Source organism: Ascaphus truei, chromosome 4 (genome assembly GCF_040206685.1).
Source record: "Ascaphus truei isolate aAscTru1 chromosome 4, aAscTru1.hap1, whole genome shotgun sequence".
Taxonomy (NCBI): domain Eukaryota; kingdom Metazoa; phylum Chordata; class Amphibia; order Anura; family Ascaphidae; genus Ascaphus; species Ascaphus truei.
In genome coordinates, this window is record NC_134486.1 from 151,000,998 (window position 1) to 151,023,667 (window position 22,670).

The 22,670-nt window shown below is 42.2% G+C and overlaps 1 protein-coding gene across 6 annotated transcripts in view; it reads left to right on the forward strand.

Annotated features, from left to right (window-relative positions):
- Positions 1–292: 292 nt before the first annotated feature.
- GINM1 (glycosylated integral membrane protein 1) overlaps positions 293–22,670 on the forward strand; it is a 47,120-nt gene continuing 24,742 nt past the window's right edge. The window contains exons 1-2 of one of the 6 annotated variants that reach the window (XM_075596685.1): positions 334–469; positions 637–759. In XM_075596685.1, coding sequence (XP_075452800.1) covers positions 362–469; positions 637–759 — 231 coding nt within the window. In that variant the 5' untranslated portion in view covers positions 334–361. Of the gene's footprint in view, positions 760–22,670 lie in introns of all 6 variants that reach the window. The other 5 variants (XR_012800998.1, XR_012800996.1, XR_012801000.1 and 2 more) reach the window with 5 other exon arrangements.

A 22,670-nucleotide genomic window follows, 5' to 3' on the forward strand; every position in this document is an offset into this window, starting at 1 on the left:
ATACGTAGATTACCTCGGGGTCTCTCCTCCGTGTACAGGTCTATGACAATGTCCCCCAGTGTGGTCTCCAACAGCACGGCCATGCCTGTCCCGGTGAATATCACACTCACTGTGCACAAAGCTCGCTGTGCTACTCACTCTGCCGCGCGCCCCACTGTCATCAAACCCTGCCCAGGTGTTCGTGGCGCAGGTTTTCCGCGTAACAGGGGGGGGGGGTGACAATCCAAAACACGCACGTAAAACGTGGGCAGAGGCTTCCTGTTCAACCATAACAGCCCCCTGACGCAGCGCACGTCGCCTTCACGACGCTGGAAAGGTGGTGCCATGTTGTGGCTGGCAGAGGAACCAACCCGCAAGGCGTATGGACGTGTGGTGGGCGCCATGTTGGGACTGTCAACACGTATGGTTGGCAGCCTGGCAGGGGTGCACTGGGTTACTTGTAGCAATAGTTCATTTGTCTGCAGGTTACGTAAGTGCAATCATGGGAAAGGAATGCAGCAGGATTTATTGGATAGTGCGAGACACACGAGTCATGGAGGAGGAAGGAGGAAGAGGCAGGGATGCGTTTATGGTAGATCCTCCTCTTTCTGCTCATCCTCTTCTCATCTAATATTTGTTTGTTTTTTTTGAGTGTAGGAGAAGATGGTGGAGTGTATGCTGTCTCCAGGGCCCTCATGGACCCTCGTCCCTGGTCTGGCCCTCCTTCTCCTTACCATCATAACTTGTGGACAGAGCAAAGAAGAAACACACATCCAGGAGGTAAACTGAGCTGGGTGGGTGGGGTGAGGGGTGTTCACAGTGCAACACACACGATATGAGAGCAGGGTCCACAGATAGAGATAAGCAACAAGGTAGTATAAACAAAAAAGTGTCTACATAGCACTACTTCACAGGGGCCAGTTTCGCCCCCAAAAATGTTTTATTTAACAACTCGTACAAAGGATCTGCGAAAAACTCCTTTGCATTTCGCACCAGCAGGCACATTCTCAAGGTTCGCTTTCGCAAGAAAGTGCGAAACGCGTAAGAGTATTTTCTAGATCCTTTTTATGAGTTGTAAAAAAAAATATATATCAAATGGAAATATTCCTGTATGCTCATTTGCATGTCTTAGGCAGGTCTGCAACCCCGCCTTTCACCATTATCACCCAGCACACAGCACTTCCACTGCAGCAAGGGATTCTGGGAAATGACATGCAAATGGGCACACTGTCACCTTTTGCTTCAAAACCATTTTTAACATGGTTTCCTATAGTCTTAAGCTTGCTGGATGGTCACAGCTTTAAGCACAGCCAGGCTTAAGATGCATAGCCAGAAAACCAACCCCACACTGAGGAGACCCATTAAGGTCGAAATGCCCTAAAGAAGGTCCCTCTACGAGGACCGAAACTTTGGCTGCCGGGTGTTCTTAATACACATCTTTTTTTCTACAATTGCGGTGTGCTGTCTTATTTTGGTCATCAGGATCCCCCTGGTCACTACGTACATATACACATAGTATTATGGTATGTATATATATATATATATATATAACAAAGAAAAAAGCTGCGCCTCTAAAGAACATATACAATAAATATATATATATATGCTATAACAATATGATGTAAATATAGAAGAATATCTTAATTATATAGGCAATACATACACATATATGGTATTGTGGACCTATAATAGTATCAGGCCCACAAAAACATGAACAATAGTATATATAAAAAAGGCAAAAAAGGATAAACCAGTCCTCAAATAGTCCAATGAATGGTATAGGTGCTGGTATGCAGGGTCTCCGGCAGCTCTCAATATGGACCAACCACGTCCACAAGATATCTAAAAAGGAAAAAAGAGGAGAGAGCGCACGCCCATAGCGTATAAAAGTATTTAATGAGGGGGAGGGGGGAGAGAGGGGGGTAAAAAACGCACTTACAAAAATGCAATAAAATCAAGCATATGTGATATATAATAATCACCACCATCCGGTTTTTCTCTAGACTCTTGGGGCAGTCCCAGGCTCCGTTGGTAAGGGAGCAACGTCACAGCAGATTCCCAGGGCTGGTAACACCATCCGGTTAGACTGCAGACTTTTGGGGCCGTCCCAGGCTCTGTTGGCAGTGGAGCAGAGTCCCAGCAAATTCAAAAGGCAGGTGTGCTGTATAATAGTCCAAGAAAGAGGTCCCGTAATAGTGGTGCCTATAGCACTCGCGCCTGGATCAATACGCTCCAGCGCTTCGTGTAGACTCCAATGTCTGTGCGTCTGACGTCACGACGCTCCTGACGCGTTTCGTCAGTCACGGCTAACTTTCTCAAAGGGATAACATGAGAGGGGGAGGTCCGGTATTATATATACACAACCTCATGATGGTAATTCAAAGAAGTAACCTCCCCTACTCAGCTGCAATCGTTTTTTGTGCTGCTACACACTTATACACACCCATTTACATGTAATATAGATAATTAACCCTAAAAGGATTGGAGGAGATAGTTGGAGGAAGAGCAAAATTTAAAAACATACATCTGAATACCAGTCTAAATCCCAATTCATTTTGAATTCAATATGTACAAAAATACTTATATCTGCCAATTCACTTATATAAAAACCATAGATGTATACTATATGTATATAACCCATAGACTGGTATAACATGTTCATAAAGACAGAAAAGAACCGAGAAAATCCTAGAGGGATCATACCAAAATGAAAGTAAAAATAAAATAAAAGCATTCAGCCTGCATGTGCTTCAAGACCTGGTTGACCAATAGTATATACATTTATATATGGGATATGTTATAATTATCCACAGGGTGCATCAGTTAATTAATACTTGAGCACACCTAGTATATAGAGAGGAATGACTCACATACAGGCTAATACTATACATATATATTCAAAAACTGAAAAACAAGAGATACATAACATCATATATATTATATAAATAAAAAGCAATAGTGTGTACATATACAGACATACAAAATCAAGTACAAATATTACCCTTGACGGGTGTGTAGATAATTTAAAAATGAATATAGACAATATCTCATGTGATCCTATCAGGAAAAAAACTGATCAGATTGGGGATATTTTGAACCATCAGTCTGGAGTCTGTATGCCACAAACAAGGCCAGGACCCGGGGAACTAATTAATTTTGAGAGCATATTTTGATTGATTGTATTGTTAAGTTATGTAGAAAAAGTATATTATATAAAATATATAAAGAGGTATGTATGTGAAAAAGATATATAGTGTATGTGTGAAAGGAAACTTTACCATTTGTCTCATTCGCCAATGTTTACTGCCCGGGCCCTAAATGGCCAAACTGAATTAAGTGCCTATTCAAGTGAATTTTAATTTTATTTTAATTTAAATTTATATGAAGGCTATACAATAATTGTAATAGTGTATGTGAAGATAGATACCTAATACCATCTATTAAACCCTAGGATGATCTTATTTCTAATTAAACCACATAAATGTGCAAATATAAATATTCATAAATACATCCATTATTCAGACGGGGGGAGATGGTGGAATGGAGGTTGAGGGGGTGGGGGGGGGGGTTTGGGGAGTGAGGGGGCGAGCGGGGGAGGGGAAAAGGGGAGGGGGGGGTGAGGGGAGAAGGGGGGGGGAGGGCGGGTGGGGTGGGAGGGAAGGGAGGGAGGGGGGGAAGGTGAATCTCTGGAGGAGATCCAGACAAAGAATGGACTGAGAAGCAGAGGAGGAGAACAGGAAGAGACATCCACGGAGTGACTAAACTAAAGTACTGACATCCAAACATTCGTTAAGTCCCCCAGGATTAAGGGTGCCCAATTGGTGAATCCAAAAGGTTTCCCGCCTACAGAGTGTCTTGAATCGGTCGCCTCCTAGAACACAAGGAGAAATGGTCTCTATTCCCATAATTTGCATAGTTTTGGGATTTTGTTGGTGAAATAATTTAAAGTGTCGAGAGACACTATGATTATTGAGACCCTTAATAACATTTCTCCTGTGTTCCAGGAAGCGCGTTCCCAATGTTCTCGTGGTGCGTCCAACGTATTTTAGACTGCACCCGCACTGTATAAGATACACAATGTAAGTGCTAAGACAAGTGATTGAGCTACTGATGGCATAGGTGATGCCCCTACTTAGAGAACAGACATGAGTATTATTCAAAAGATGCCTGCACGTGATGCATCGACTGCGGCCACAGGGATGGTTACCCAATGGTCCCTTATTTTTTGCAGTATCACAGATTGAGGAAGACTTAAGCCTAGTGGGAGCTAATATACTTTTTATACTTCTAGCCTTCCTGTATGTAACAGTAGCTCTATCCGGCAGGATAGGTCCTAGATGGGGATCACACTTGAGGACGGACCAATGATCGTTTAAAATTCTATTAATGGATTTGGATGACTGGTTATAGGTGGTAATAAACCTCACATTCGACCTATCCGTCCCTATATGCATTGCTGGGATGTTTTATCCTAAACGTTTTCCTTTTTGTTGTTTATTTTTTGATTTCTCAAGCAAAGTGGCTCTGGCAATGGAACTCACCTTGCTGAAAGAATCGGAAACCACGACGGGATCATATCCCTTGGAAAGAAACTTCTTCCCGAGTGTGACCGACTGGTTTTCGAAGTCAACATCCCTTGTGCAGTTCCTCCGTATTCTATGGAACTGCCCCAAGGGAATATTGTTGAGCCAGTGTTTGTGATGGTTGCTGGACGCATGGACGTAGCTGTTCACAGACACAGACTTGAAATGTGTGGTGGTGATAATATTCAAGTCTGTGTCTATGCTCAGGGCCAGATCCAGAAAGACAGTGGACACGCTATTAATATCAAAAGTGAATTTAAGTCCAAACGAGTTGTTGCTGAAAGAGCTGAGGATGTCGAATAATTCCGACTCCTCTCCATCCCAAATTATAATAATGTCATCTATGAAACGGCCATAGTATACGAGACCCGCTCCAAGCAAGGTGTTCTGCCACACATGGGACTCTTCCCAATGCCCCATAAAGAGGTTGGCATAGCTAGGAGCGAATCTCGTACCCATGGCCGTTCCACAGATTTGTAAGTGAAAATCCTCTTCAAATAAAAAATAATTGTGCGTAAGGATGAATTGAATACTTTCTAAAATGAATAACCTGTGTTTTTCCGGAAAAAGTAAATCCTTGTCCAACCAGTATTTTATTGCCTCTAAACCCTTGGTATGTTCAATGCAGGTGTATAATGATGAAACATCACATGTTGCCCATAGATAGGTGGATTTCCACCTAATATCAGAAATGGAGTCGATGACATGGAGCGTATCCCTAACATGGGACCTAAGTGCAGTGACGTAGGGGTGGAGAAAATAGTCAACATATTGGGATAGGGTCGATGTCATCGACTCCACGCCCGATACTATGGGTCTACCCGGGGGATTGGACAAGGATTTGTGCACTTTAGGAAGGTGATAAAAAATGGGAGTGCGTGGATGTGAACAAAATAAAAATTTAAATTCCGCTTTGGAAATAATACCATCACCTAGTGCAGAAGTAAGGAGCTCCCTCAGCAACAACTGGTATGAGTCCACTGGATCGGATTCCAACAAGGTATAGGAGGCCGAGTCATCCAGGAGTCTGCGTGCCTCAGTGAGATAGGCAGATAAGTCCTGAATGACTATGCCCCCCCCCCCCCTTGTCGGCCTGTCTGATAACTATATCATGGTTGATCTTGAGCCCGCCCAATGCGCCCAGCTCACCTTTGGTTAAATTGGAATTAAATTTAATAGGTTTAGCACACATGGACTCAAAGTCACGCAAAACCAGACTATAGAACGTCTCCACAAAACCGCCCTTGGACTGGTAAGGGAAGAAGACTGATTTAGGCTTAAAAGGTGAATGCCTAATACTGCAATCCTCATCTAAGTCTCCCTCCACAAACCTGGTCGGATTGGTGGACCGCTCAAAATTGTCAAGAGATGCCTGTGATCCCGAAGGTGAATCCGAGTCCCTCAGCAATGAAGTGAGTGCATCAATGCATATTTCTTCCTGTGTATTAAAGACAATTGTTGGATCAGTACTTTTGATATTATTCTCCTGAATCTTAAAATGTCTATTCAATGTCATTTTTCTGACAAAACTGTTTAAATCAATAAACAATTGAAACAGATTCGGACCTGTATTGGGGGCAAAGGATAAGCCCCTCTCTAATAAGGACCTTTCACATTCAGTCAATACAGTGGATGAGAGGTTAAAAATGTTGCTACTCTCTAACGGTGTAACTAATCCTCCTCTGTTTTCCTTCTTCCTCTGGACAGCTCTGCCTGCCCTAACTCCTCTGCTCCTCTTTTTCCCTGGCCCGATGGCCTGTTCGGGGCCTCGCGGTCCCACAAGGGATAATGTTTGTCTGGATCTCTCCCTTTTGACCTCCCCTCCTGCCTTGGGGTCCCGTCTAAAAAATGGGCTGATCTATGAGCAGTGTGTGGTTCTTTGGACCTGGCCCCTTTGCTATTATCAGCTGTTATATTGTCTGTTTCCCGCACATGGGAGTTACCTCTAGGACCGAGAATCTCCCACTGGTGTGTATATGCGAGGAACCACTGGATGGGCCTCGACCCCCTTGTTGCTTATCAAGATTGTCAGGGGCATGGTTGGATGTATCCCTATAGGAATGGGAACCACCTCTACCAGACCTGGAGCCAGACCTGTATCTACCACCCTTCCTATAATTAGGATTTTGAGTTCGCCTCCAGACCCTCACCTTGTTTGTGGCATAGTCCTCCTTATCTCGATTCATTTTTGTAAGTGCGTTTTTTACCCCCCTCTTTCCCCCCTCCCCCTCATTAAATACTTTTATACGCTATGGGCGTGCGCTCTCTCCTCTTTTTTCCTTTTTATATATATATATATATATATATATATATATATATACCATAATACTGAGTTAAGTTATGGTGAGTAAAAAAAGTGACTTATATACGTGTGGTAACCAGGGGATCCTGATCACGATGAGTCTTTCTGGCTGTCAATACAGCACGATCTGGTAGAGTCAATGCGGGCAGCTTCTCTTATTATTGCACATGTATTTATTTAGATCTAGATGTATATGCATGTTCTCTTTTGTTGCACACTATGCATATTTAGCCATGGTTACCAAGACGCAATCAGGTTGCACAGTGACGTCACTATGTGGACAGCATTGGTATAACAGGTGACCAATCATACAAGGGTTAAGATCAAGTTGTTTCATTGGTGCTGGTCAGTATCAGTATGTTCGATTGGCTGTGACGTGTTGTGGGTTGTACCTGGGATTGTAATTTGGATTTTCTATGATTGTTTTCAGGTGATTTCATGTATGTTTTTAGGGTATATATGGGTGCTTGTATTAGTCTGTTGTGCACTGCCCTGAGGAAGGTCCCGTTGTGAGGACCGAAACGTTGGCGGCCCTGTGTTCCACAATACACTTTTTTGACATCAACCTTGCAGTGTGCTGTCTTCTTTGGTCATCAGGATCCCCTGGTTACCACACGTCTATATGCTACATATGGGACAAGCATCTGCCTCCTAAACCAAACCGTGAGTGCAAATCTCCATACCATGACTATATATATATATATATATATATATATATATATATATATATATATATACTTGTATAGTTACCAGAGTAGCCACAACTGGTCCAGTAACAGAGAGACAGCACACAGTGGTATAGAAAAAACTGTAGTAAAGATAACGCAGGACACCAAAACCAACGGTAGTGCTACCTGAGGAAGGTCCCTGTTGAGGACCGAAACGTTGGTTTTGGTGTCCTGCGTTATCTTTAATACAGTTTTTTCTATACCACTGTGTGCTGTCTCTCTGTCACCGGACCACCGGACCAGTTCTGGCTACTCTGGTAACTAGATAGGGTACACTGGGTTCTTTTCTACTCTTTCTACCTACTCTGGTAACTATACAAGTTTATTATCTGCTTTATGGGACAAGCATCAGAATTTTGAGAAGGTTAGTGTGCAACACTGTTATGCTATGGAATATATATATATATATACAGTGTTCGACAAACCTATACATTTGCTCGCCCCGGGCGAGTGGATTTAACCCCCGGGCGAGTAAATATTGGCCCAAGCAGCACACGTTTGGTACTAGGTGGCGAGTAGATTTTTTTGTGTGGCGAGTAGATTTTTTGGTGATTTGTCAACCACTGTATATATATATACAGTGCTTGACAAATCACCCAAAAATCTACTCGCCGAACCAAAAAATCTACTCGCCACCTAGTCCCGCCCCCAACTCCGCCCCTAGTCCCGCCCCCAACCCCGCTTTAAAATAAAATATATAAATAAAATATTTAATAAATTCCTAGTAAGAACAACATTCGTTTTTGACATAAATGTATTTATTGTATTACATTATACTACAATTAGTCCTTGTTACGTGTGTGTGTGTGTGTGTGTGTGTGTGTGTGTGTGTGTGTGTGTGTGTGTGTGTGTGTGTGTGTGTGTGTGTGTGTGTGTGTCGGATGTACAAATAAAAGCCAGATGTGAATGACTAGTTTCCTGAACCCCTTAACCAGTGTCTGGACTTCGCCGCTTCACAATATCTAAAGCAGCAATCCCGCCTGGGATCTTACCTGATCCGCAGTCCCTCAATGTCCATGTACCCTCATTCCCGCAATGTTATACATTGGAGGGGAGGTGTTCGTTACCTGTCTTCTGGGTTAGGGGGGTTCCGATGTCTTCCGTGTGAAGCTTGAGTCAGATCTGGAAGAAAGCAGTATAAGTTATTTCTGTGTAGTTAGGGCAGTTAAGATATATAGGGTAAATAAGATATCCAGATCCAGAGTGTGAGACAGACATAGAGTGTGGGTGAGAGACACAGAGTGAGACACAGAGAGAGGGTGAGAGAGGGTAAGAGAGGGTGAGCGTCAGAGAGAGAGAGAGAGAGAGAGAGTCAGAGAGAGAGAGAGAGTCAGAGAGAGAGAGAGAGTCAGAGAGAGAGAGAGAGTCGGAGAGAGAGAGAGTCAGAGAGAGAGAGAGAGTCAGAGAGAGTCAGAGAGAGAGAGAGAGTTCAAGAGTCAGAGAGAGAGTCAGAGAGAGAGAGTCAAAGAGAGAGAGAGAGAGTCAAAGAGAGAGAGAGAGAGTCAAAGAGAGAGAGAGAGAGTCAAAGAGAGAGAGAGAGAGTCAAAGAGAGAGAGGGGGGGTCAGAGAGAGAGAGAGTGAGAGTCAGAGAGAGAGTCAAAGAGAGAGAGAGTCAAAGAGAGTCCAATAGTCAGAGAGAGTCAGAGAGAGAGAGTCAAAGAGAGAGTCAAAGAGAGAGAGAGAGTCAAAGAGAGAGAGAGGGTCAGAGAGAGAGAGGGTCAGAGAGAGAGAGAGGGTCTGAGAGAGGGTCAGAGAGAGAGAGAGAGAGTCAAAGAGAGAGAGAGAGAGGGTCAGAGACAGACAGAGAGAGAGGGTCAGAGACAGATAGAGGGTCAGAGACAGAGAGAGAGAGAGGGTCAGAGACAGACAGAGAGAGAGAGAGAGAGAGGGTCAGAGACAGATAGAGGGTCAGAGACAGATAGAGAGGGTCAGAGACAGATAGAGAGGGTCAGAGACAGACAGAGAGAGAGGGTCAGAGACAGACAGAGAGAGAGGGTCAGAGACAGACAGAGAGAGAGGGTCAGAGACAGACAGAGAGAGAGACAGAGACACACAGAGACAGAGAGGGCGAGAGACAGAGAGGGCGAGAGACAGAGACAGAGACAGAGAGGGCAAGAGACAGAGAGGGCGAGAGACAGAGAGAGGGCGAGACAGGGGGTGATTGGGGGTGTGATTGGGTGGGATAATTAGGTGGGGTGACGGGGTAATTAGGTGGGGTGACGGGGTAATTAGGTGGGGGGACGGGGTGATTGGGTGGGGGGACGGGGTGGGGTGACACTTCAGGTATCCTACACCTACACACACACACACACACACACACACACTCTCTCATACATACACACTCATACACACACTCGTATGCATGCACACACACACCCACACACCCAGCATGTCACACACACACCCAGCATGTCACACACACATCCAGCATGTCACACACACATCCAGCATGTCACACACACACACACATCCAGCATGTCACACACATCCAGCATGTCACACACATCCAGCATGTCACACACACACACACACACACACATCCAGTATGTCACACACACACACACACACACACATCCAGTATGTCACACACACACACACATCCAGTATGTCACACACACACACACACACACACACACACACACACACACACACACACATCCAGCATGTCACACACACACACACACACACACATCCAGCATGTCACACACACAGACCCAGCATAGCACACACATAAAGACAGATAGACACAGCATCCTTTGGACACAAGGAGGGAGGGGGGGTCGGGCGGGCTGTGGAGATGGTAATGCATGAGGCAGGGGGAGCACTTACTTCCTCTATAAACAGCCCTGGAAAGGATTGAGGACGTCACTGCTCCTGCTCATATAGAGCAAACCAGCCAGCCCAGGCGCTTCAAACACAGACCCAGCATAGGTCACACACACACACACACACTCACACACACAGCATGTCTCTCTCTCACACACACACACACATCCAGCATGTCACACACACAGACACACACAAATCCAGCATGTCACTCACACACACACACACACATCCAGCATGTCACACACACAGACCCAGCATAGCACACACACAAAGACAGACAGACAGACACAGCATCCGTTGGACACAAGGAGGGAGGGGGGGTCGGGCGGGCTGTGGAGATGGTAATGCATGAGGCAGGGGGAGCACTTACTTCCTCTATCAAAAGCCCTGGAAAGGATTGAGGACGTCACTGCTCCTGCTCATATAGAGCAAACCAGCCAGCCCAGGCGCTCAGCACACACACACACACACACACACACACCCAGCATGTCACACACACACACACACCCAGCATGTCACACAGACCCAGCATAGCACACACACACAGACACAGCATCCGTTGGACACAAGGAGGGAGTGGGGGGGGGGGTCAGTGATGGTGCGTGGGTGCGTGGGCTCCTGATTGGGATCGATGCTGGGAGGGGGGGGGGGGGGGTTAGTGATGCTGCTTGGGTGCGTGGGCTCCTGATTGTGATCGATGCCGGGCTGGGGGGTCGGGAGGGGGGGAGGGGGGGGGGTCAGTGATGCTGCTTGGGTGCGTGGGCTCCTGATTGTGATTGATGCCGGGCTGGGGGGTCGGGAGGGGGGGGGGTCAGTGATGCTGCTTGGGTGCGTGGGCTCCTGATTGTGATCGATGCCGGGCTGGGGGGTCGGGAAGGGGGGGGTCAGTGATGCTGCTTGGGTGCGTGGGCTCCTGATTGTGATCGATGCCGGGCTGGGGAGGATGGGAGGGGGGGGTCAGTGAGGCAATGGTGTACTGTGGCAACGGTGTACTAACCTTCAAGCAGAATACAAAAGGAAGGATGATTCGTGTGCGTGGGCTTATATAGAGCCTGTAGCTGGCAAAAAAAAAAAAACCTTGCATCGCGCCAAGTCCCGTCAAACCAATCAGGAAGAAGGATTTTGAAAAAAAATGTTTTTTTTTTTTTTTTTTTAAACAAGCATAGAACCGCGTGCGCTGCGCGGCCATGAGGCTGAGTCGCCAGGAGGCCAAATCTTGTTGGCCCTGGCGACCGTATTTGTCGAGCACTGTATATTTATATATATTTATATATATATATATATATATATATATATATTTAACAAGTCCCTTATTTACTTGGCTTGTCTAGTAAATAGCCTCTACCTTTAAAAACATATATTTTTTTAAATCCTTAAAAAATAAATAAAAATAACTTGGACTAAAGTATGAGTTCACAACCTGTTATACAAATACCACTGATGGTACCCAAGGTCCAAAAAAAACAAAATTGGTGCAAGAGACGAAGTCAAAAAGAAACAAAGCAAATCGTTCACAATAAAGGTAGTAAAGTATAAGATGGGGAAGAAGCATTTGTTAGTACTCATGTAGAAATTAAGATGAGACCCGATTGTACTTAATAAAAATTGAAAACCCCCAGTTAGGCTGAGTCAGTCCAGGATAATCAGCAATGGGAGAAAAGTAGTGATGATGCTGATTTCATGACATGTAACAGATTCAGTAAGTGTAAAAAGTCCGTAATGCGAAATAATTGTTCGGAGAAGGTGCGGGAGGCCCCAGATTAAGTCTCACATCGAGGTTCTAGTAGTTATCTTTCTAGAGCACCAAAATTACACTTCAATCTGTAGTGGAAATAATGGCCTAGATTCACTAAATAATGCTATGCTGTAGCACTCCTTGTGGATGGGACTTTGGGGGGTGGGGGGGTACAAGGTTTAGCACCATACAATGAGTCTGGGCTGTTTTTTAAATGTATCTGTTTGCTTGGAGTAAGGAATGTAAACCTGGACACTCTTTTTGGCGCTAACATTTTCTCTTCATCAGCGATGAGCGTATGTTAATATTAACCCTTTTGTGGCTAGAGTGCCCTTCACGGCTTTGCAAGGCATTGCAGGCGTCTGACTGCAAAGGGGTTAAATGTTCTCGGGGAAAAACTGATGAAAATGAATCTCATACAGGAATTGAATATATCATATCGGCATTAATGCGTTCGGTATCCTGTTCAAATTGACACGGAATCCAATAAGGTTTAAAAACAAATCTTACTTGTGTATGTGTGCAGGGTAAAATTAAGACTCATAGGGGCTTATTCTGTGAGCTCCGTTAGCGCTGTACTGAGCATCTGCACGGAAACCCCCATTGACTTGAGTGGGGCTTTCCGTACAGACTGCATGGTAAAGCGCTAACAGAATAAGCCCCATAGGGTCAATGGGGTTTTCCACGTGTCAGTGCCAGATCGGCGATATCGCACCTTTATAGACTAAGCCCCCTACTGCATTATTATTAGTGCCGTTTAACGTGTGCCAATTAATTCATTAATACCATTCTGTTTCTTACGTCGGGGTCAAATTGCACAAATGTTATTTTCAGGCTTCAAACATGTGGAGTGTACCTGTTCCGATGAGGAGAGGTAATTCAGCGGGCACCACGAAGCAGAAGAAAAAAGTTGCTGAAGCTGGACTGTGCTGTATAACAATTCCTTTAATAAAGCATGGTTAAAAAGAGGGGGGACGCATACCCCTGCGCCTCTAACGCGTTTCACCCAGAGATTGGGCTTTTTCAAAGAGTACTTTACCCATGTGCAGGCCACTGATACTGTATACCGGAAGTAAACCGGATGTGACGTCATCCAGCCAATGGGCTGTAAGTATGTCGCGAGCGGCATGATGGGATGCCAAGCTCACTGCCTGACAGCGCTCACACGGAGTAAACCGGGTGTGACGTCATCCAGCCAATGAGCTTATGGCCTGCCGCAAGCTGCATGATGGGATACTGAGTCCCGGCTGGATGACAATCGCGCGGCACCCATGGGCATCAGTGTCATGCGCAGTTGGGACTGGGAAGTTAAAAACAAAATTGAAAAGAACATTTGAGCAATCTACATGTTAAATATAGTATAACAATACAATTCATAGTGTTAATAAAGTACAAAAGATTTGAAAACATACATTTCATAGAATATATATATATATATATTGTTGTAGAAAGCAAAAAAATAAAGCAATAATGATTAAAAACAAGTAATGGCAAAAGGTAATGGGCATTTCCAATATCTAATTATTAATATTCCGATGGTATTAAGACATACAATTAGTACATTTGTGTTATAATTAGTACAGTTTGTTAGTATCATTGTTCAATCAAATAGTAATCAATTACAATTAGAGAATTTAAAGATTTAAAGAGATAGGGGGAAGGAAGAGGAAGGGGAATTGAGAAAGGGAGGGAGAAAGGGGAAGGAAAAGGAAGGGGGGGAGGGAGAGGATGGAGGGGAGGGGGGGGCGAGAAGGGAAAGGGGGGGAGGGGAAGGGGGAAGGTAAAAGGGAAAGGAAAAAGGGGGGGGGAAGAGGGGGGAGGGGGGGGACATTAAATTATTGTAATCATATATAAACATATGGACTCGAGTAAGTGAGCAAAAACATGCTGATAGACAACTCTTCATTAGTCACAAAATCCAAGGAGCAAATATAGAATATGTTAACATATCAAGCGTATATTGGACATTAAAACTGGAAGTTGCATGGAGACGGGGGTAATTTTATATATATAATGTATTTCTTCCCCCTAACATGTTAATAATAGTCATTGAATGAAAGAGTGTGTTGATGGGCCACATGGGCGAACTACAAAAAATGGGACGCTTATTATACAGGGTTCCCTGTGGCAAGAGGCAAACATTCTATAAAAAGTGTTTTATCTCCCAGTCCACGTTGATACCTCTAGGTGTCATGGTATCTAGTGTGAAGATCCAGAACATCTCTTTTTGATTGAGAATGTTCTGACGATCTCCACGTCGGACTGGGAGTGGAATGTGTTCTAGACCACTGAAAGTAAGATGGTCTAACTTTCCTTTGGGACATTCCATAAAGTGTCGTGCCACAGGGAACCTCTGGTCTTTGTTCTTAATACTTCTAATGTGTTCCATTATTCGAAGTTTTAGTGGCCGTATAGTTCGCCCTATGTAGCCCATGCCACAACCGCATGTCAAGAGATATACCACATAGTTGGTATTACACGTGATAAAACTCCTCAATTTGGTTTTGTTTTTGTTTATCTTTGACTGAATTGTTTTGATTGGTTTTGCATAAGTACAGACTTTGCAAAAGCCACATTTGAAGAAGCCTATCGGGGGAACAAAACCCTTGGTTTTCATATGTGGTTTTGTATACATACTTGGTGATATATAATTAGAGATGGTCTTAGCTTTTTTAAACACAAATTTAGGTACTGCACCGACACACTTTATTCGAGCAAATACCCGGTATGTACCTGGCAGATACCTGGAATGTGCCGCTCCTCACCTCTGGCAAGCCCCGTTGCATTTGCCTTCCCAGCCTGGGTTCATGCCTGGCTGATGGGCGGCTGATCTGTTAAATGATAATGATTAGGATTTAATAGGCTGCAATGCTTCGCGTGTCTACCAGATGGCATAAATTCATGAATTGTAATGCAGTATATATATATGTACTGTGCAGTATTGCAGCCAGCGGGAATAAAATGCTTCAATCCCTGCCGGAAAATAACTCAATGCACTCGGGCAGAAAACAGTCACAAACCTCAATACACCCGGGTATACCCGAATTCGTGGGACTAGCCGTGCTCGAATAAAGTGTGTCGCCAGTGTAACTTCTCAATGTGTGGCTTAAGTTTACTGTCCAATGACAAGATGTTCCAGTGTTTAGATATAATGGAGCGGATGTTATTTGCTTGGCGACTATGTTGTGTGATAAAATAGAGTGGCATTGATTCTTTTTTACAATCTATTTTAATCTTTTTCTTCAACAATTTAGTACGTGGAATTTGAAACGCATATTCGAAAGCCTCCTGTAAGTCCATTTTACTGTATCCCCTGTTGAAAAATCTCAAGGCAAGTTCTTTGGATTGCTCTACAAATGAATCATTTGTTGAGCAAATACGTTTCAACCGTAGGAATTGTGCCTTCGGTATGCCTTTGATTAAGGGGCGTGGGTGACCACTGTTAGCCTTAAGAAACATATTCCTTGAATTTGGCTTTCTGTAGATGTCAGATTGAATAGATTGACATGAGTCAACAGATAAAAGTAAATCCAGATACTCGATCCTTTGTTCATGATGTGAAAAAGTAAAATGTAAATTATAATCATTCTTATTTAACTGGTCCACAAATTCCGTCAGGGACCTTGTGTCACCCTCCCAAATTAGAAACAGATCGTCAATAAATCTCCGATAGAAAGTGATGTTTTTACGGAAAGAATTAGTGTGACTAAAAATGTGTGCGTGCTCCCAATACCCCATAAACAAATTTGCATAAGACGGTGCGAATGATGTACCCATTGCAGTACCCCGTGTCTGTAAATAATAAGTGGTGTCAAAAAGAAAGTAATTATGAGTGAGTAAGAATAAAATAGATTCTAAAATAAATGTGATCTGTGCTGGTGATAACAGTGATTGATTAAGAAAATATTGTGCTGCTGTAATACCTTGTGAGTGATCAATAATGGTGTAGAGGGACGTTACATCTAAAGTGACCCATAAATAATTAGGGGACCAAGTGAATTTAGCAAGTGAATTTAATAAGTCTGTGGAATCTTGTAGGTATGACGGAAGTTTGTGGACCAGTGGTTGCAAAAAAATATCAATGTATCTGGATAATCCATCTCCCAAAGATCCAATACTCGATATAATTGGTCGCCCTGGAGGGTCGACAAGAGATTTATGGATCTTTGGGAGATGGTGAAAAATGGGGATTACTGGATTTTGAACAGACAGGAAGCTTCTTTCCTTCTCGCTCAAAACTTGTAAAATAACTCCAAAGTCAAGAATATTATTTAACTGTTTTGCAAAAACATCAGTGGGATCAGATTTGAGGGTTTTATATGACTTTATGTCGTGTAGTTGTTTTAATGCTTCTAATCGATATTTGGCATTACTTTGCACAACGATTGCACCCCCCTTGTCGGCATTTTTTATGACCAAATTTTTGTTGGTCATCAAGCTTCGAATACTTAGCTTGTCATCTTTGGACATATTATTGCCGACATGGGGGGTGAACTTGTACCCTTTTTCCAGTAACAATAAGTCTCTCTCGACCAGTTTCTCGAATGTGGCTATGTGTGGGCCTTTTATGTGTGAGGGATAGAAGGTTGAGCGTGTCTTCAAGCCTGAGTCTCTAGAACCTACCAGGAAGGAGGTTACAGATGTAGCCTCCTCCTCTGTAGTTTGTTCATCTAGAAGACTGTTCATGTCCTGAAGGGTACATAACTCGGTGAATGATGTTAAACCGTCATTTGTTGACTCAAGGTCCTGAAACATAACAGGGATGGGATTAGTTACATCATCATTTATTTCATCATTTATAATAGCATCATCTTTATGAAAAAACTTCTTCAATACTAATTTTCTAATAAAACATTGTAAATCTATTATGGTATTGAACAATCTGAAGTTTTCAAGAGGAGCAAAATTTAGTCCCTTGTTGAGTAGAGACAGTTCATTCACAGAGAGGGGTACCCCAGAGATGTTAATAACATTATTTTCTGGGCTCAGGTGTACTTTTTCCTTTTTGAGACTGCGCCCTCTTCCCTTGGAGCGCTTGTCCTTGGTCGTTTTTTGACTGGGAAAACAATGATGGTGCAGGTCTTTGCTCACTTTTGGATCCCTGTCCATATTCTGAATCATGGTCACTGCTATATTCACACTGGTTAGATGTATGTCTGGTGGAAAAAGACACGCCATGTGACCGGTAATCACTGTCAGAGGCGTCTGAGAAACTTGATTGGTCTCCTGTTCTCTTTTTAAGTATAGAGGGTTTGGATGTAGATTTCTCTTTGGGACCTTGTACATGTTGTTGATTCCTTTGATTTGGTTTTTTGGTTTTATTGGGAGCGTTGGGATTCCTTATTGGACGAGGGTTTTTTTGCCAGATGTATATTTGGCCACGCTCATAGTCCAGGCGATCCCTATCAAACTTAATTTGTTTTTTCTCCATAATTTCTTTATCAAGTTTGGAAATGTTTTGGTATAAAAGATTATCGTTTGTAACAAAGTTTGGCATATCTTCAAACTTGTCCAGTTGATCTTGGAGTTTTTTGATGTTTTCTACCAACAAATTTTTTTCAGCTGTTTTAGTATGTATGATAAGCTCCATTAGCTGTATTGAGCATGAATCTAATATTTTGGTCCACTTTTCTTCAAACCCTCTACTAATGAAACCAAATGATGGTGTTTTCTTTATCCTTAACCCTCTAGGGATACGTTTGGTTAACACATAATTTTCCAGAGATGTTATCTCCCACCAAAGCTTAATTTTCTGGCTTAACAGCTTTTCTAGTGTCACAAAGTATAGTGATAAGTTCATTTTGTCATCACATGTAATGTCTTTAGAGTCATTGAAAATGAACGCAGCTTGTCTAGAGCGTCTTGCGTTATCAGAGCAAAGTGCAACATATGGTGTTGGTTTTGCATTCATATCGCAAACATCCTCATTCTCTGAGGAAACCATGGTATCCATGTGTTGTTAAATTGGTGTTGAATGATGGATGATTGAACTTGGATCCAAATACACTTGTACAAAAGGTGTATGTGTATATATTCCTTTCTTTGGTATAAAGTTATATAGTATATAGTCCATAAATGGAAAAAATCCCTGTCTCTTTAAATCTAAGCTAGAAAAAGGTGATATAAATAAATATATAAACTTGTATTTTTTAATGAAAAAATCAAAAAAGATCACAAAATGAAAAAGTGAAAAATATAAAATTGAAGCAGCAACAGTCCAGAGAAAAAATACATATAGTATGATTACAGCATATTAGCTTGTTTGTTGTGTGGGTGCTCGAGCCACTAGATGAAAGTATTTCACAGGAAAACAAAAATATGGGGTAGAGGACCCCAATCACCCGGTGCTACAGAGCTTTGTATTAACCCACAATGATAAAAAATGAGTATATCTAACTGCATTTGAACCGGATCACTTGGTGTGATAATGCATGCTTGAGGCTGTATGCATGAAACCCCTAGATGGCACCAGGTATGGCAGAGATATGCAGAGTTGTAAGGGGGGAGTCTTTAAACCCCCCCTTTTACCTCTCCAGTCTCTCTGAACTGAATTAACCTATATGCCTGGGGCAGCTCTCATGGGGCAGCAATTGTACTCACATATATATGAACGCCGGTTCTGTGTGCTCCAGGCTGATATAACAAGCAGAGGGAGTGTACCTGTTCCGATGAGGAGAGGTAATTCAGCGGGCACCACGAAGCAGAAGAAAAAAGTTGCTGAAGCTGGACTGTGCTGTATAACAATTCCTTTAATAAAGCATGGTTAAAAAGAGGGGGGACGCATACCCCTGCGCCTCTAACGCGTTTCACCCAGAGATTGTGATCTTTTTTGATTTTTTCATTAAAAAATACAAGTTTATATATTTATTTATATCACCTTTTTCTAGCTTAGATTTAAAGAGACAGGGATTTTTTCCATTTATGGACTATATACTATATAACTTTATACCAAAGAAAGGAATATATACACATACACCTTTTGTACAAGTGTATTTGGATCCAAGTTCAATCATCCATCATTCAACACCAATTTAACAACACATGGACACCATGGCTTCCTCAGAGAATGAGGATGTTTGCGATATGAATGCAAAACCAACACCATATGTTGCACTTTGCTCTGATAACGCAAGACGCTCTAGACAAGCTGCGTTCATTTTCAATGACTCTAAAGACATTACATGTGATGACAAAATGAACTTATCACTATACTTTGTGACACTAGAAAAGCTGTTAAGCCAGAAAATTAAGCTTTGGTGGGAGATAACATCTCTGGAAAATTATGTGTTAACCAAACGTATCCCTAGAGGGTTAAGGATAAAGAAAACACCATCATTTGGTTTCATTAGTAGAAGGTTTGAAGAAAAGTGGACCAAAATATTAGATTCATGCTCAATACAGCTAATGGAGCTTATCATACATACTAAAACAGCTGAAAAAAATTTGTTGGTAGAAAACATCAAAAAACTCCAAGATCAACTGGACAAGTTTGAAGATATGCCAAACTTTGTTACAAACGATAATCTTTTATACCAAAACATTTCCAAACTTGATAAAGAAATTATGGAGAAAAAACAAATTAAGTTTGATAGGGATCGCCTGGACTATGAGCGTGGCCAAATATACATCTGGCAAAAAAACCCTCGTCCAATAAGGAATCCCAACGCTCCCAATAAAACCAAAAAACCAAATCAAAGGAATCAACAACATGTACAAGGTCCCAAAGAGAAATCTACATCCAAACCCTCTATACTTAAAAAGAGAACAGGAGACCAATCAAGTTTCTCAGACGCCTCTGACAGTGATTACCGGTCACATGGCGTGTCTTTTTCCACCAGACATACATCTAACCAGTGTGAATATAGCAGTGACCATGATTCAGAATATGGACAGGGATCCAAAAGTGAGCAAAGACCTGCACCATCATTGTTTTCCCAGTCAAAAAACGACCAAGGACTAGGCGCTCCAAGGGAAGGGGGCGCAGTCTCAAAAAGGAAAAAGTACACCTGAGCCCAGAAAATAATGTTATTAACATCTCTGGGGTACCCCTCTCTGTGAATGAACTGTCTCTACTCAACAAGGGACTAAATTTTGCTCCTCTTGAAAACTTCAGATTGTTCAATACCATAATAGATTTACAATGTTTTATTAGAAAATTAGTATTGAAGAAGTTTTTTCATAAAGATGATGCTATTATAAATGATGAAATAAATGATGATGTAACTAATCCCACCCCTGTTATGTTTCAGGACCTTGAGTCAACAAATGACGGTTTAACATCATTCACCGAGTTATGTACCCTTCAGGACATGAACAGTCTTCTAGATGAACAGACTACAGAGGAGGAGGCTACATCTGTAACCTCCTTCCTGGTAGGTTCTAGAGACTCAGGCTTGAAGACACGCTCAACCTTCTATCCCTCACACATAAAAGGCCCACACATAGCCACATTCGAGAAACTGGACGAGAGAGATTTATTGTTACTGGAAAAAGGGTACAAGTTCACCCCCCATGTCGGCAATAATATGTCCAAAGATGACAAGCTAAGTATTCGAAGCTTGATGACCAACAAAAATTTGGTCATAAAAAATGCCGACAAGGGGGGTGCAATCGTTGTGCAAAGTAATGCCAAATATCGATTAGAAGCATTAAAACAACTACACGACATAAAGTCATATAAAACCCTCAAATCTGATCCCACTGATGTTTTTGCAAAACAGTTAAATAATATTCTTGACTTTGGAGTTATTTTACAAGTTTTGAGCGAGAAGGAAAGAAGCTTCCTGTCTGTTCAAAATCCAGTAATCCCCATTTTTCACCATCTCCCAAAGATCCATAAATCTCTTGTCGACCCTCCAGGGCGACCAATTATATCGAGTATTGGATCTTTGGGAGATGGATTATCCAGATACATTGATATTTTTTTGCAACCACTGGTCCACAAACTTCCGTCATACCTACAAGATTCCACAGACTTATTAAATTCACTTGCTAAATTCACTTGGTCCCCTAATTATTTATGGGTCACTTTAGATGTAACGTCCCTCTACACCATTATTGATCACTCACAAGGTATTACAGCAGCACAATATTTTCTTAATCAATCACTGTTATCACCAGCACAGATCACATTTATTTTAGAATCTATTTTATTCTTACTCACTCATAATTACTTTCTTTTTGACACCACTTATTATTTACAGACACGGGGTACTGCAATGGGTACATCATTCGCACCGTCTTATGCAAATTTGTTTATGGGGTATTGGGAGCACGCACACATTTTTAGTCACACTAATTCTTTCCGTAAAAACATCACTTTCTATCGGAGATTTATTGACGATCTGTTTCTAATTTGGGAGGGTGACACAAGGTCCCTGACGGAATTTGTGGACCAGTTAAATAAGAATGATTATAATTTACATTTTACTTTTTCACATCATGAACAAAGGATCGAGTATCTGGATTTACTTTTATCTGTTGACTCATGTCAATCTATTCAATCTGACATCTACAGAAAGCCAAATTCAAGGAATATGTTTCTTAAGGCTAACAGTGGTCACCCACGCCCCTTAATCAAAGGCATACCGAAGGCACAATTCCTACGGTTGAAACGTATTTGCTCAACAAATGATTCATTTGTAGAGCAATCCAAAGAACTTGCCTTGAGATTTTTCAACAGGGGATACAGTAAAATGGACTTACAGGAGGCTTTCGAATATGCGTTTCAAATTCCACGTACTAAATTGTTGAAGAAAAAGATTAAAATAGATTGTAAAAAAGAATCAATGCCACTCTATTTTATCACACAACATAGTCGCCAAGCAAATAACATCCGCTCCATTATATCTAAACACTGGAACATCTTGTCATTGGACAGTAAACTTAAGCCACACATTGAGAAGTTACCTAAATTTGTGTTTAAAAAAGCTAAGACCATCTCTAATTATATATCACCAAGTATGTATACAAAACCACATATGAAAACCAAGGGTTTTGTTCCCCCGATAGGCTTCTTCAAATGTGGCTTTTGCAAAGTCTGTACTTATGCAAAACCAATCAAAACAATTCAGTCAAAGATAAACAAAAACAAAACCAAATTGAGGAGTTTTATCACGTGTAATACCAACTATGTGGTATATCTCTTGACATGCGGTTGTGGCATGGGCTACATAGGGCGAACTATACGGCCACTAAAACTTCGAATAATGGAACACATTAGAAGTATTAAGAACAAAGACCAGAGGTTCCCTGTGGCACGACACTTTATGGAATGTCCCAAAGGAAAGTTAGACCATCTTACTTTCAGTGGTCTAGAACACATTCCACTCCCAGTCCGACGTGGAGATCGTCAGAACATTCTCAATCAAAAAGAGATGTTCTGGATCTTCACACTAGATACCATGACACCTAGAGGTATCAACGTGGACTGGGAGATAAAACACTTTTTATAGAATGTTTGCCTCTTGCCACAGGGAACCCTGTATAATAAGCGTCCCATTTTTTGTAGTTCG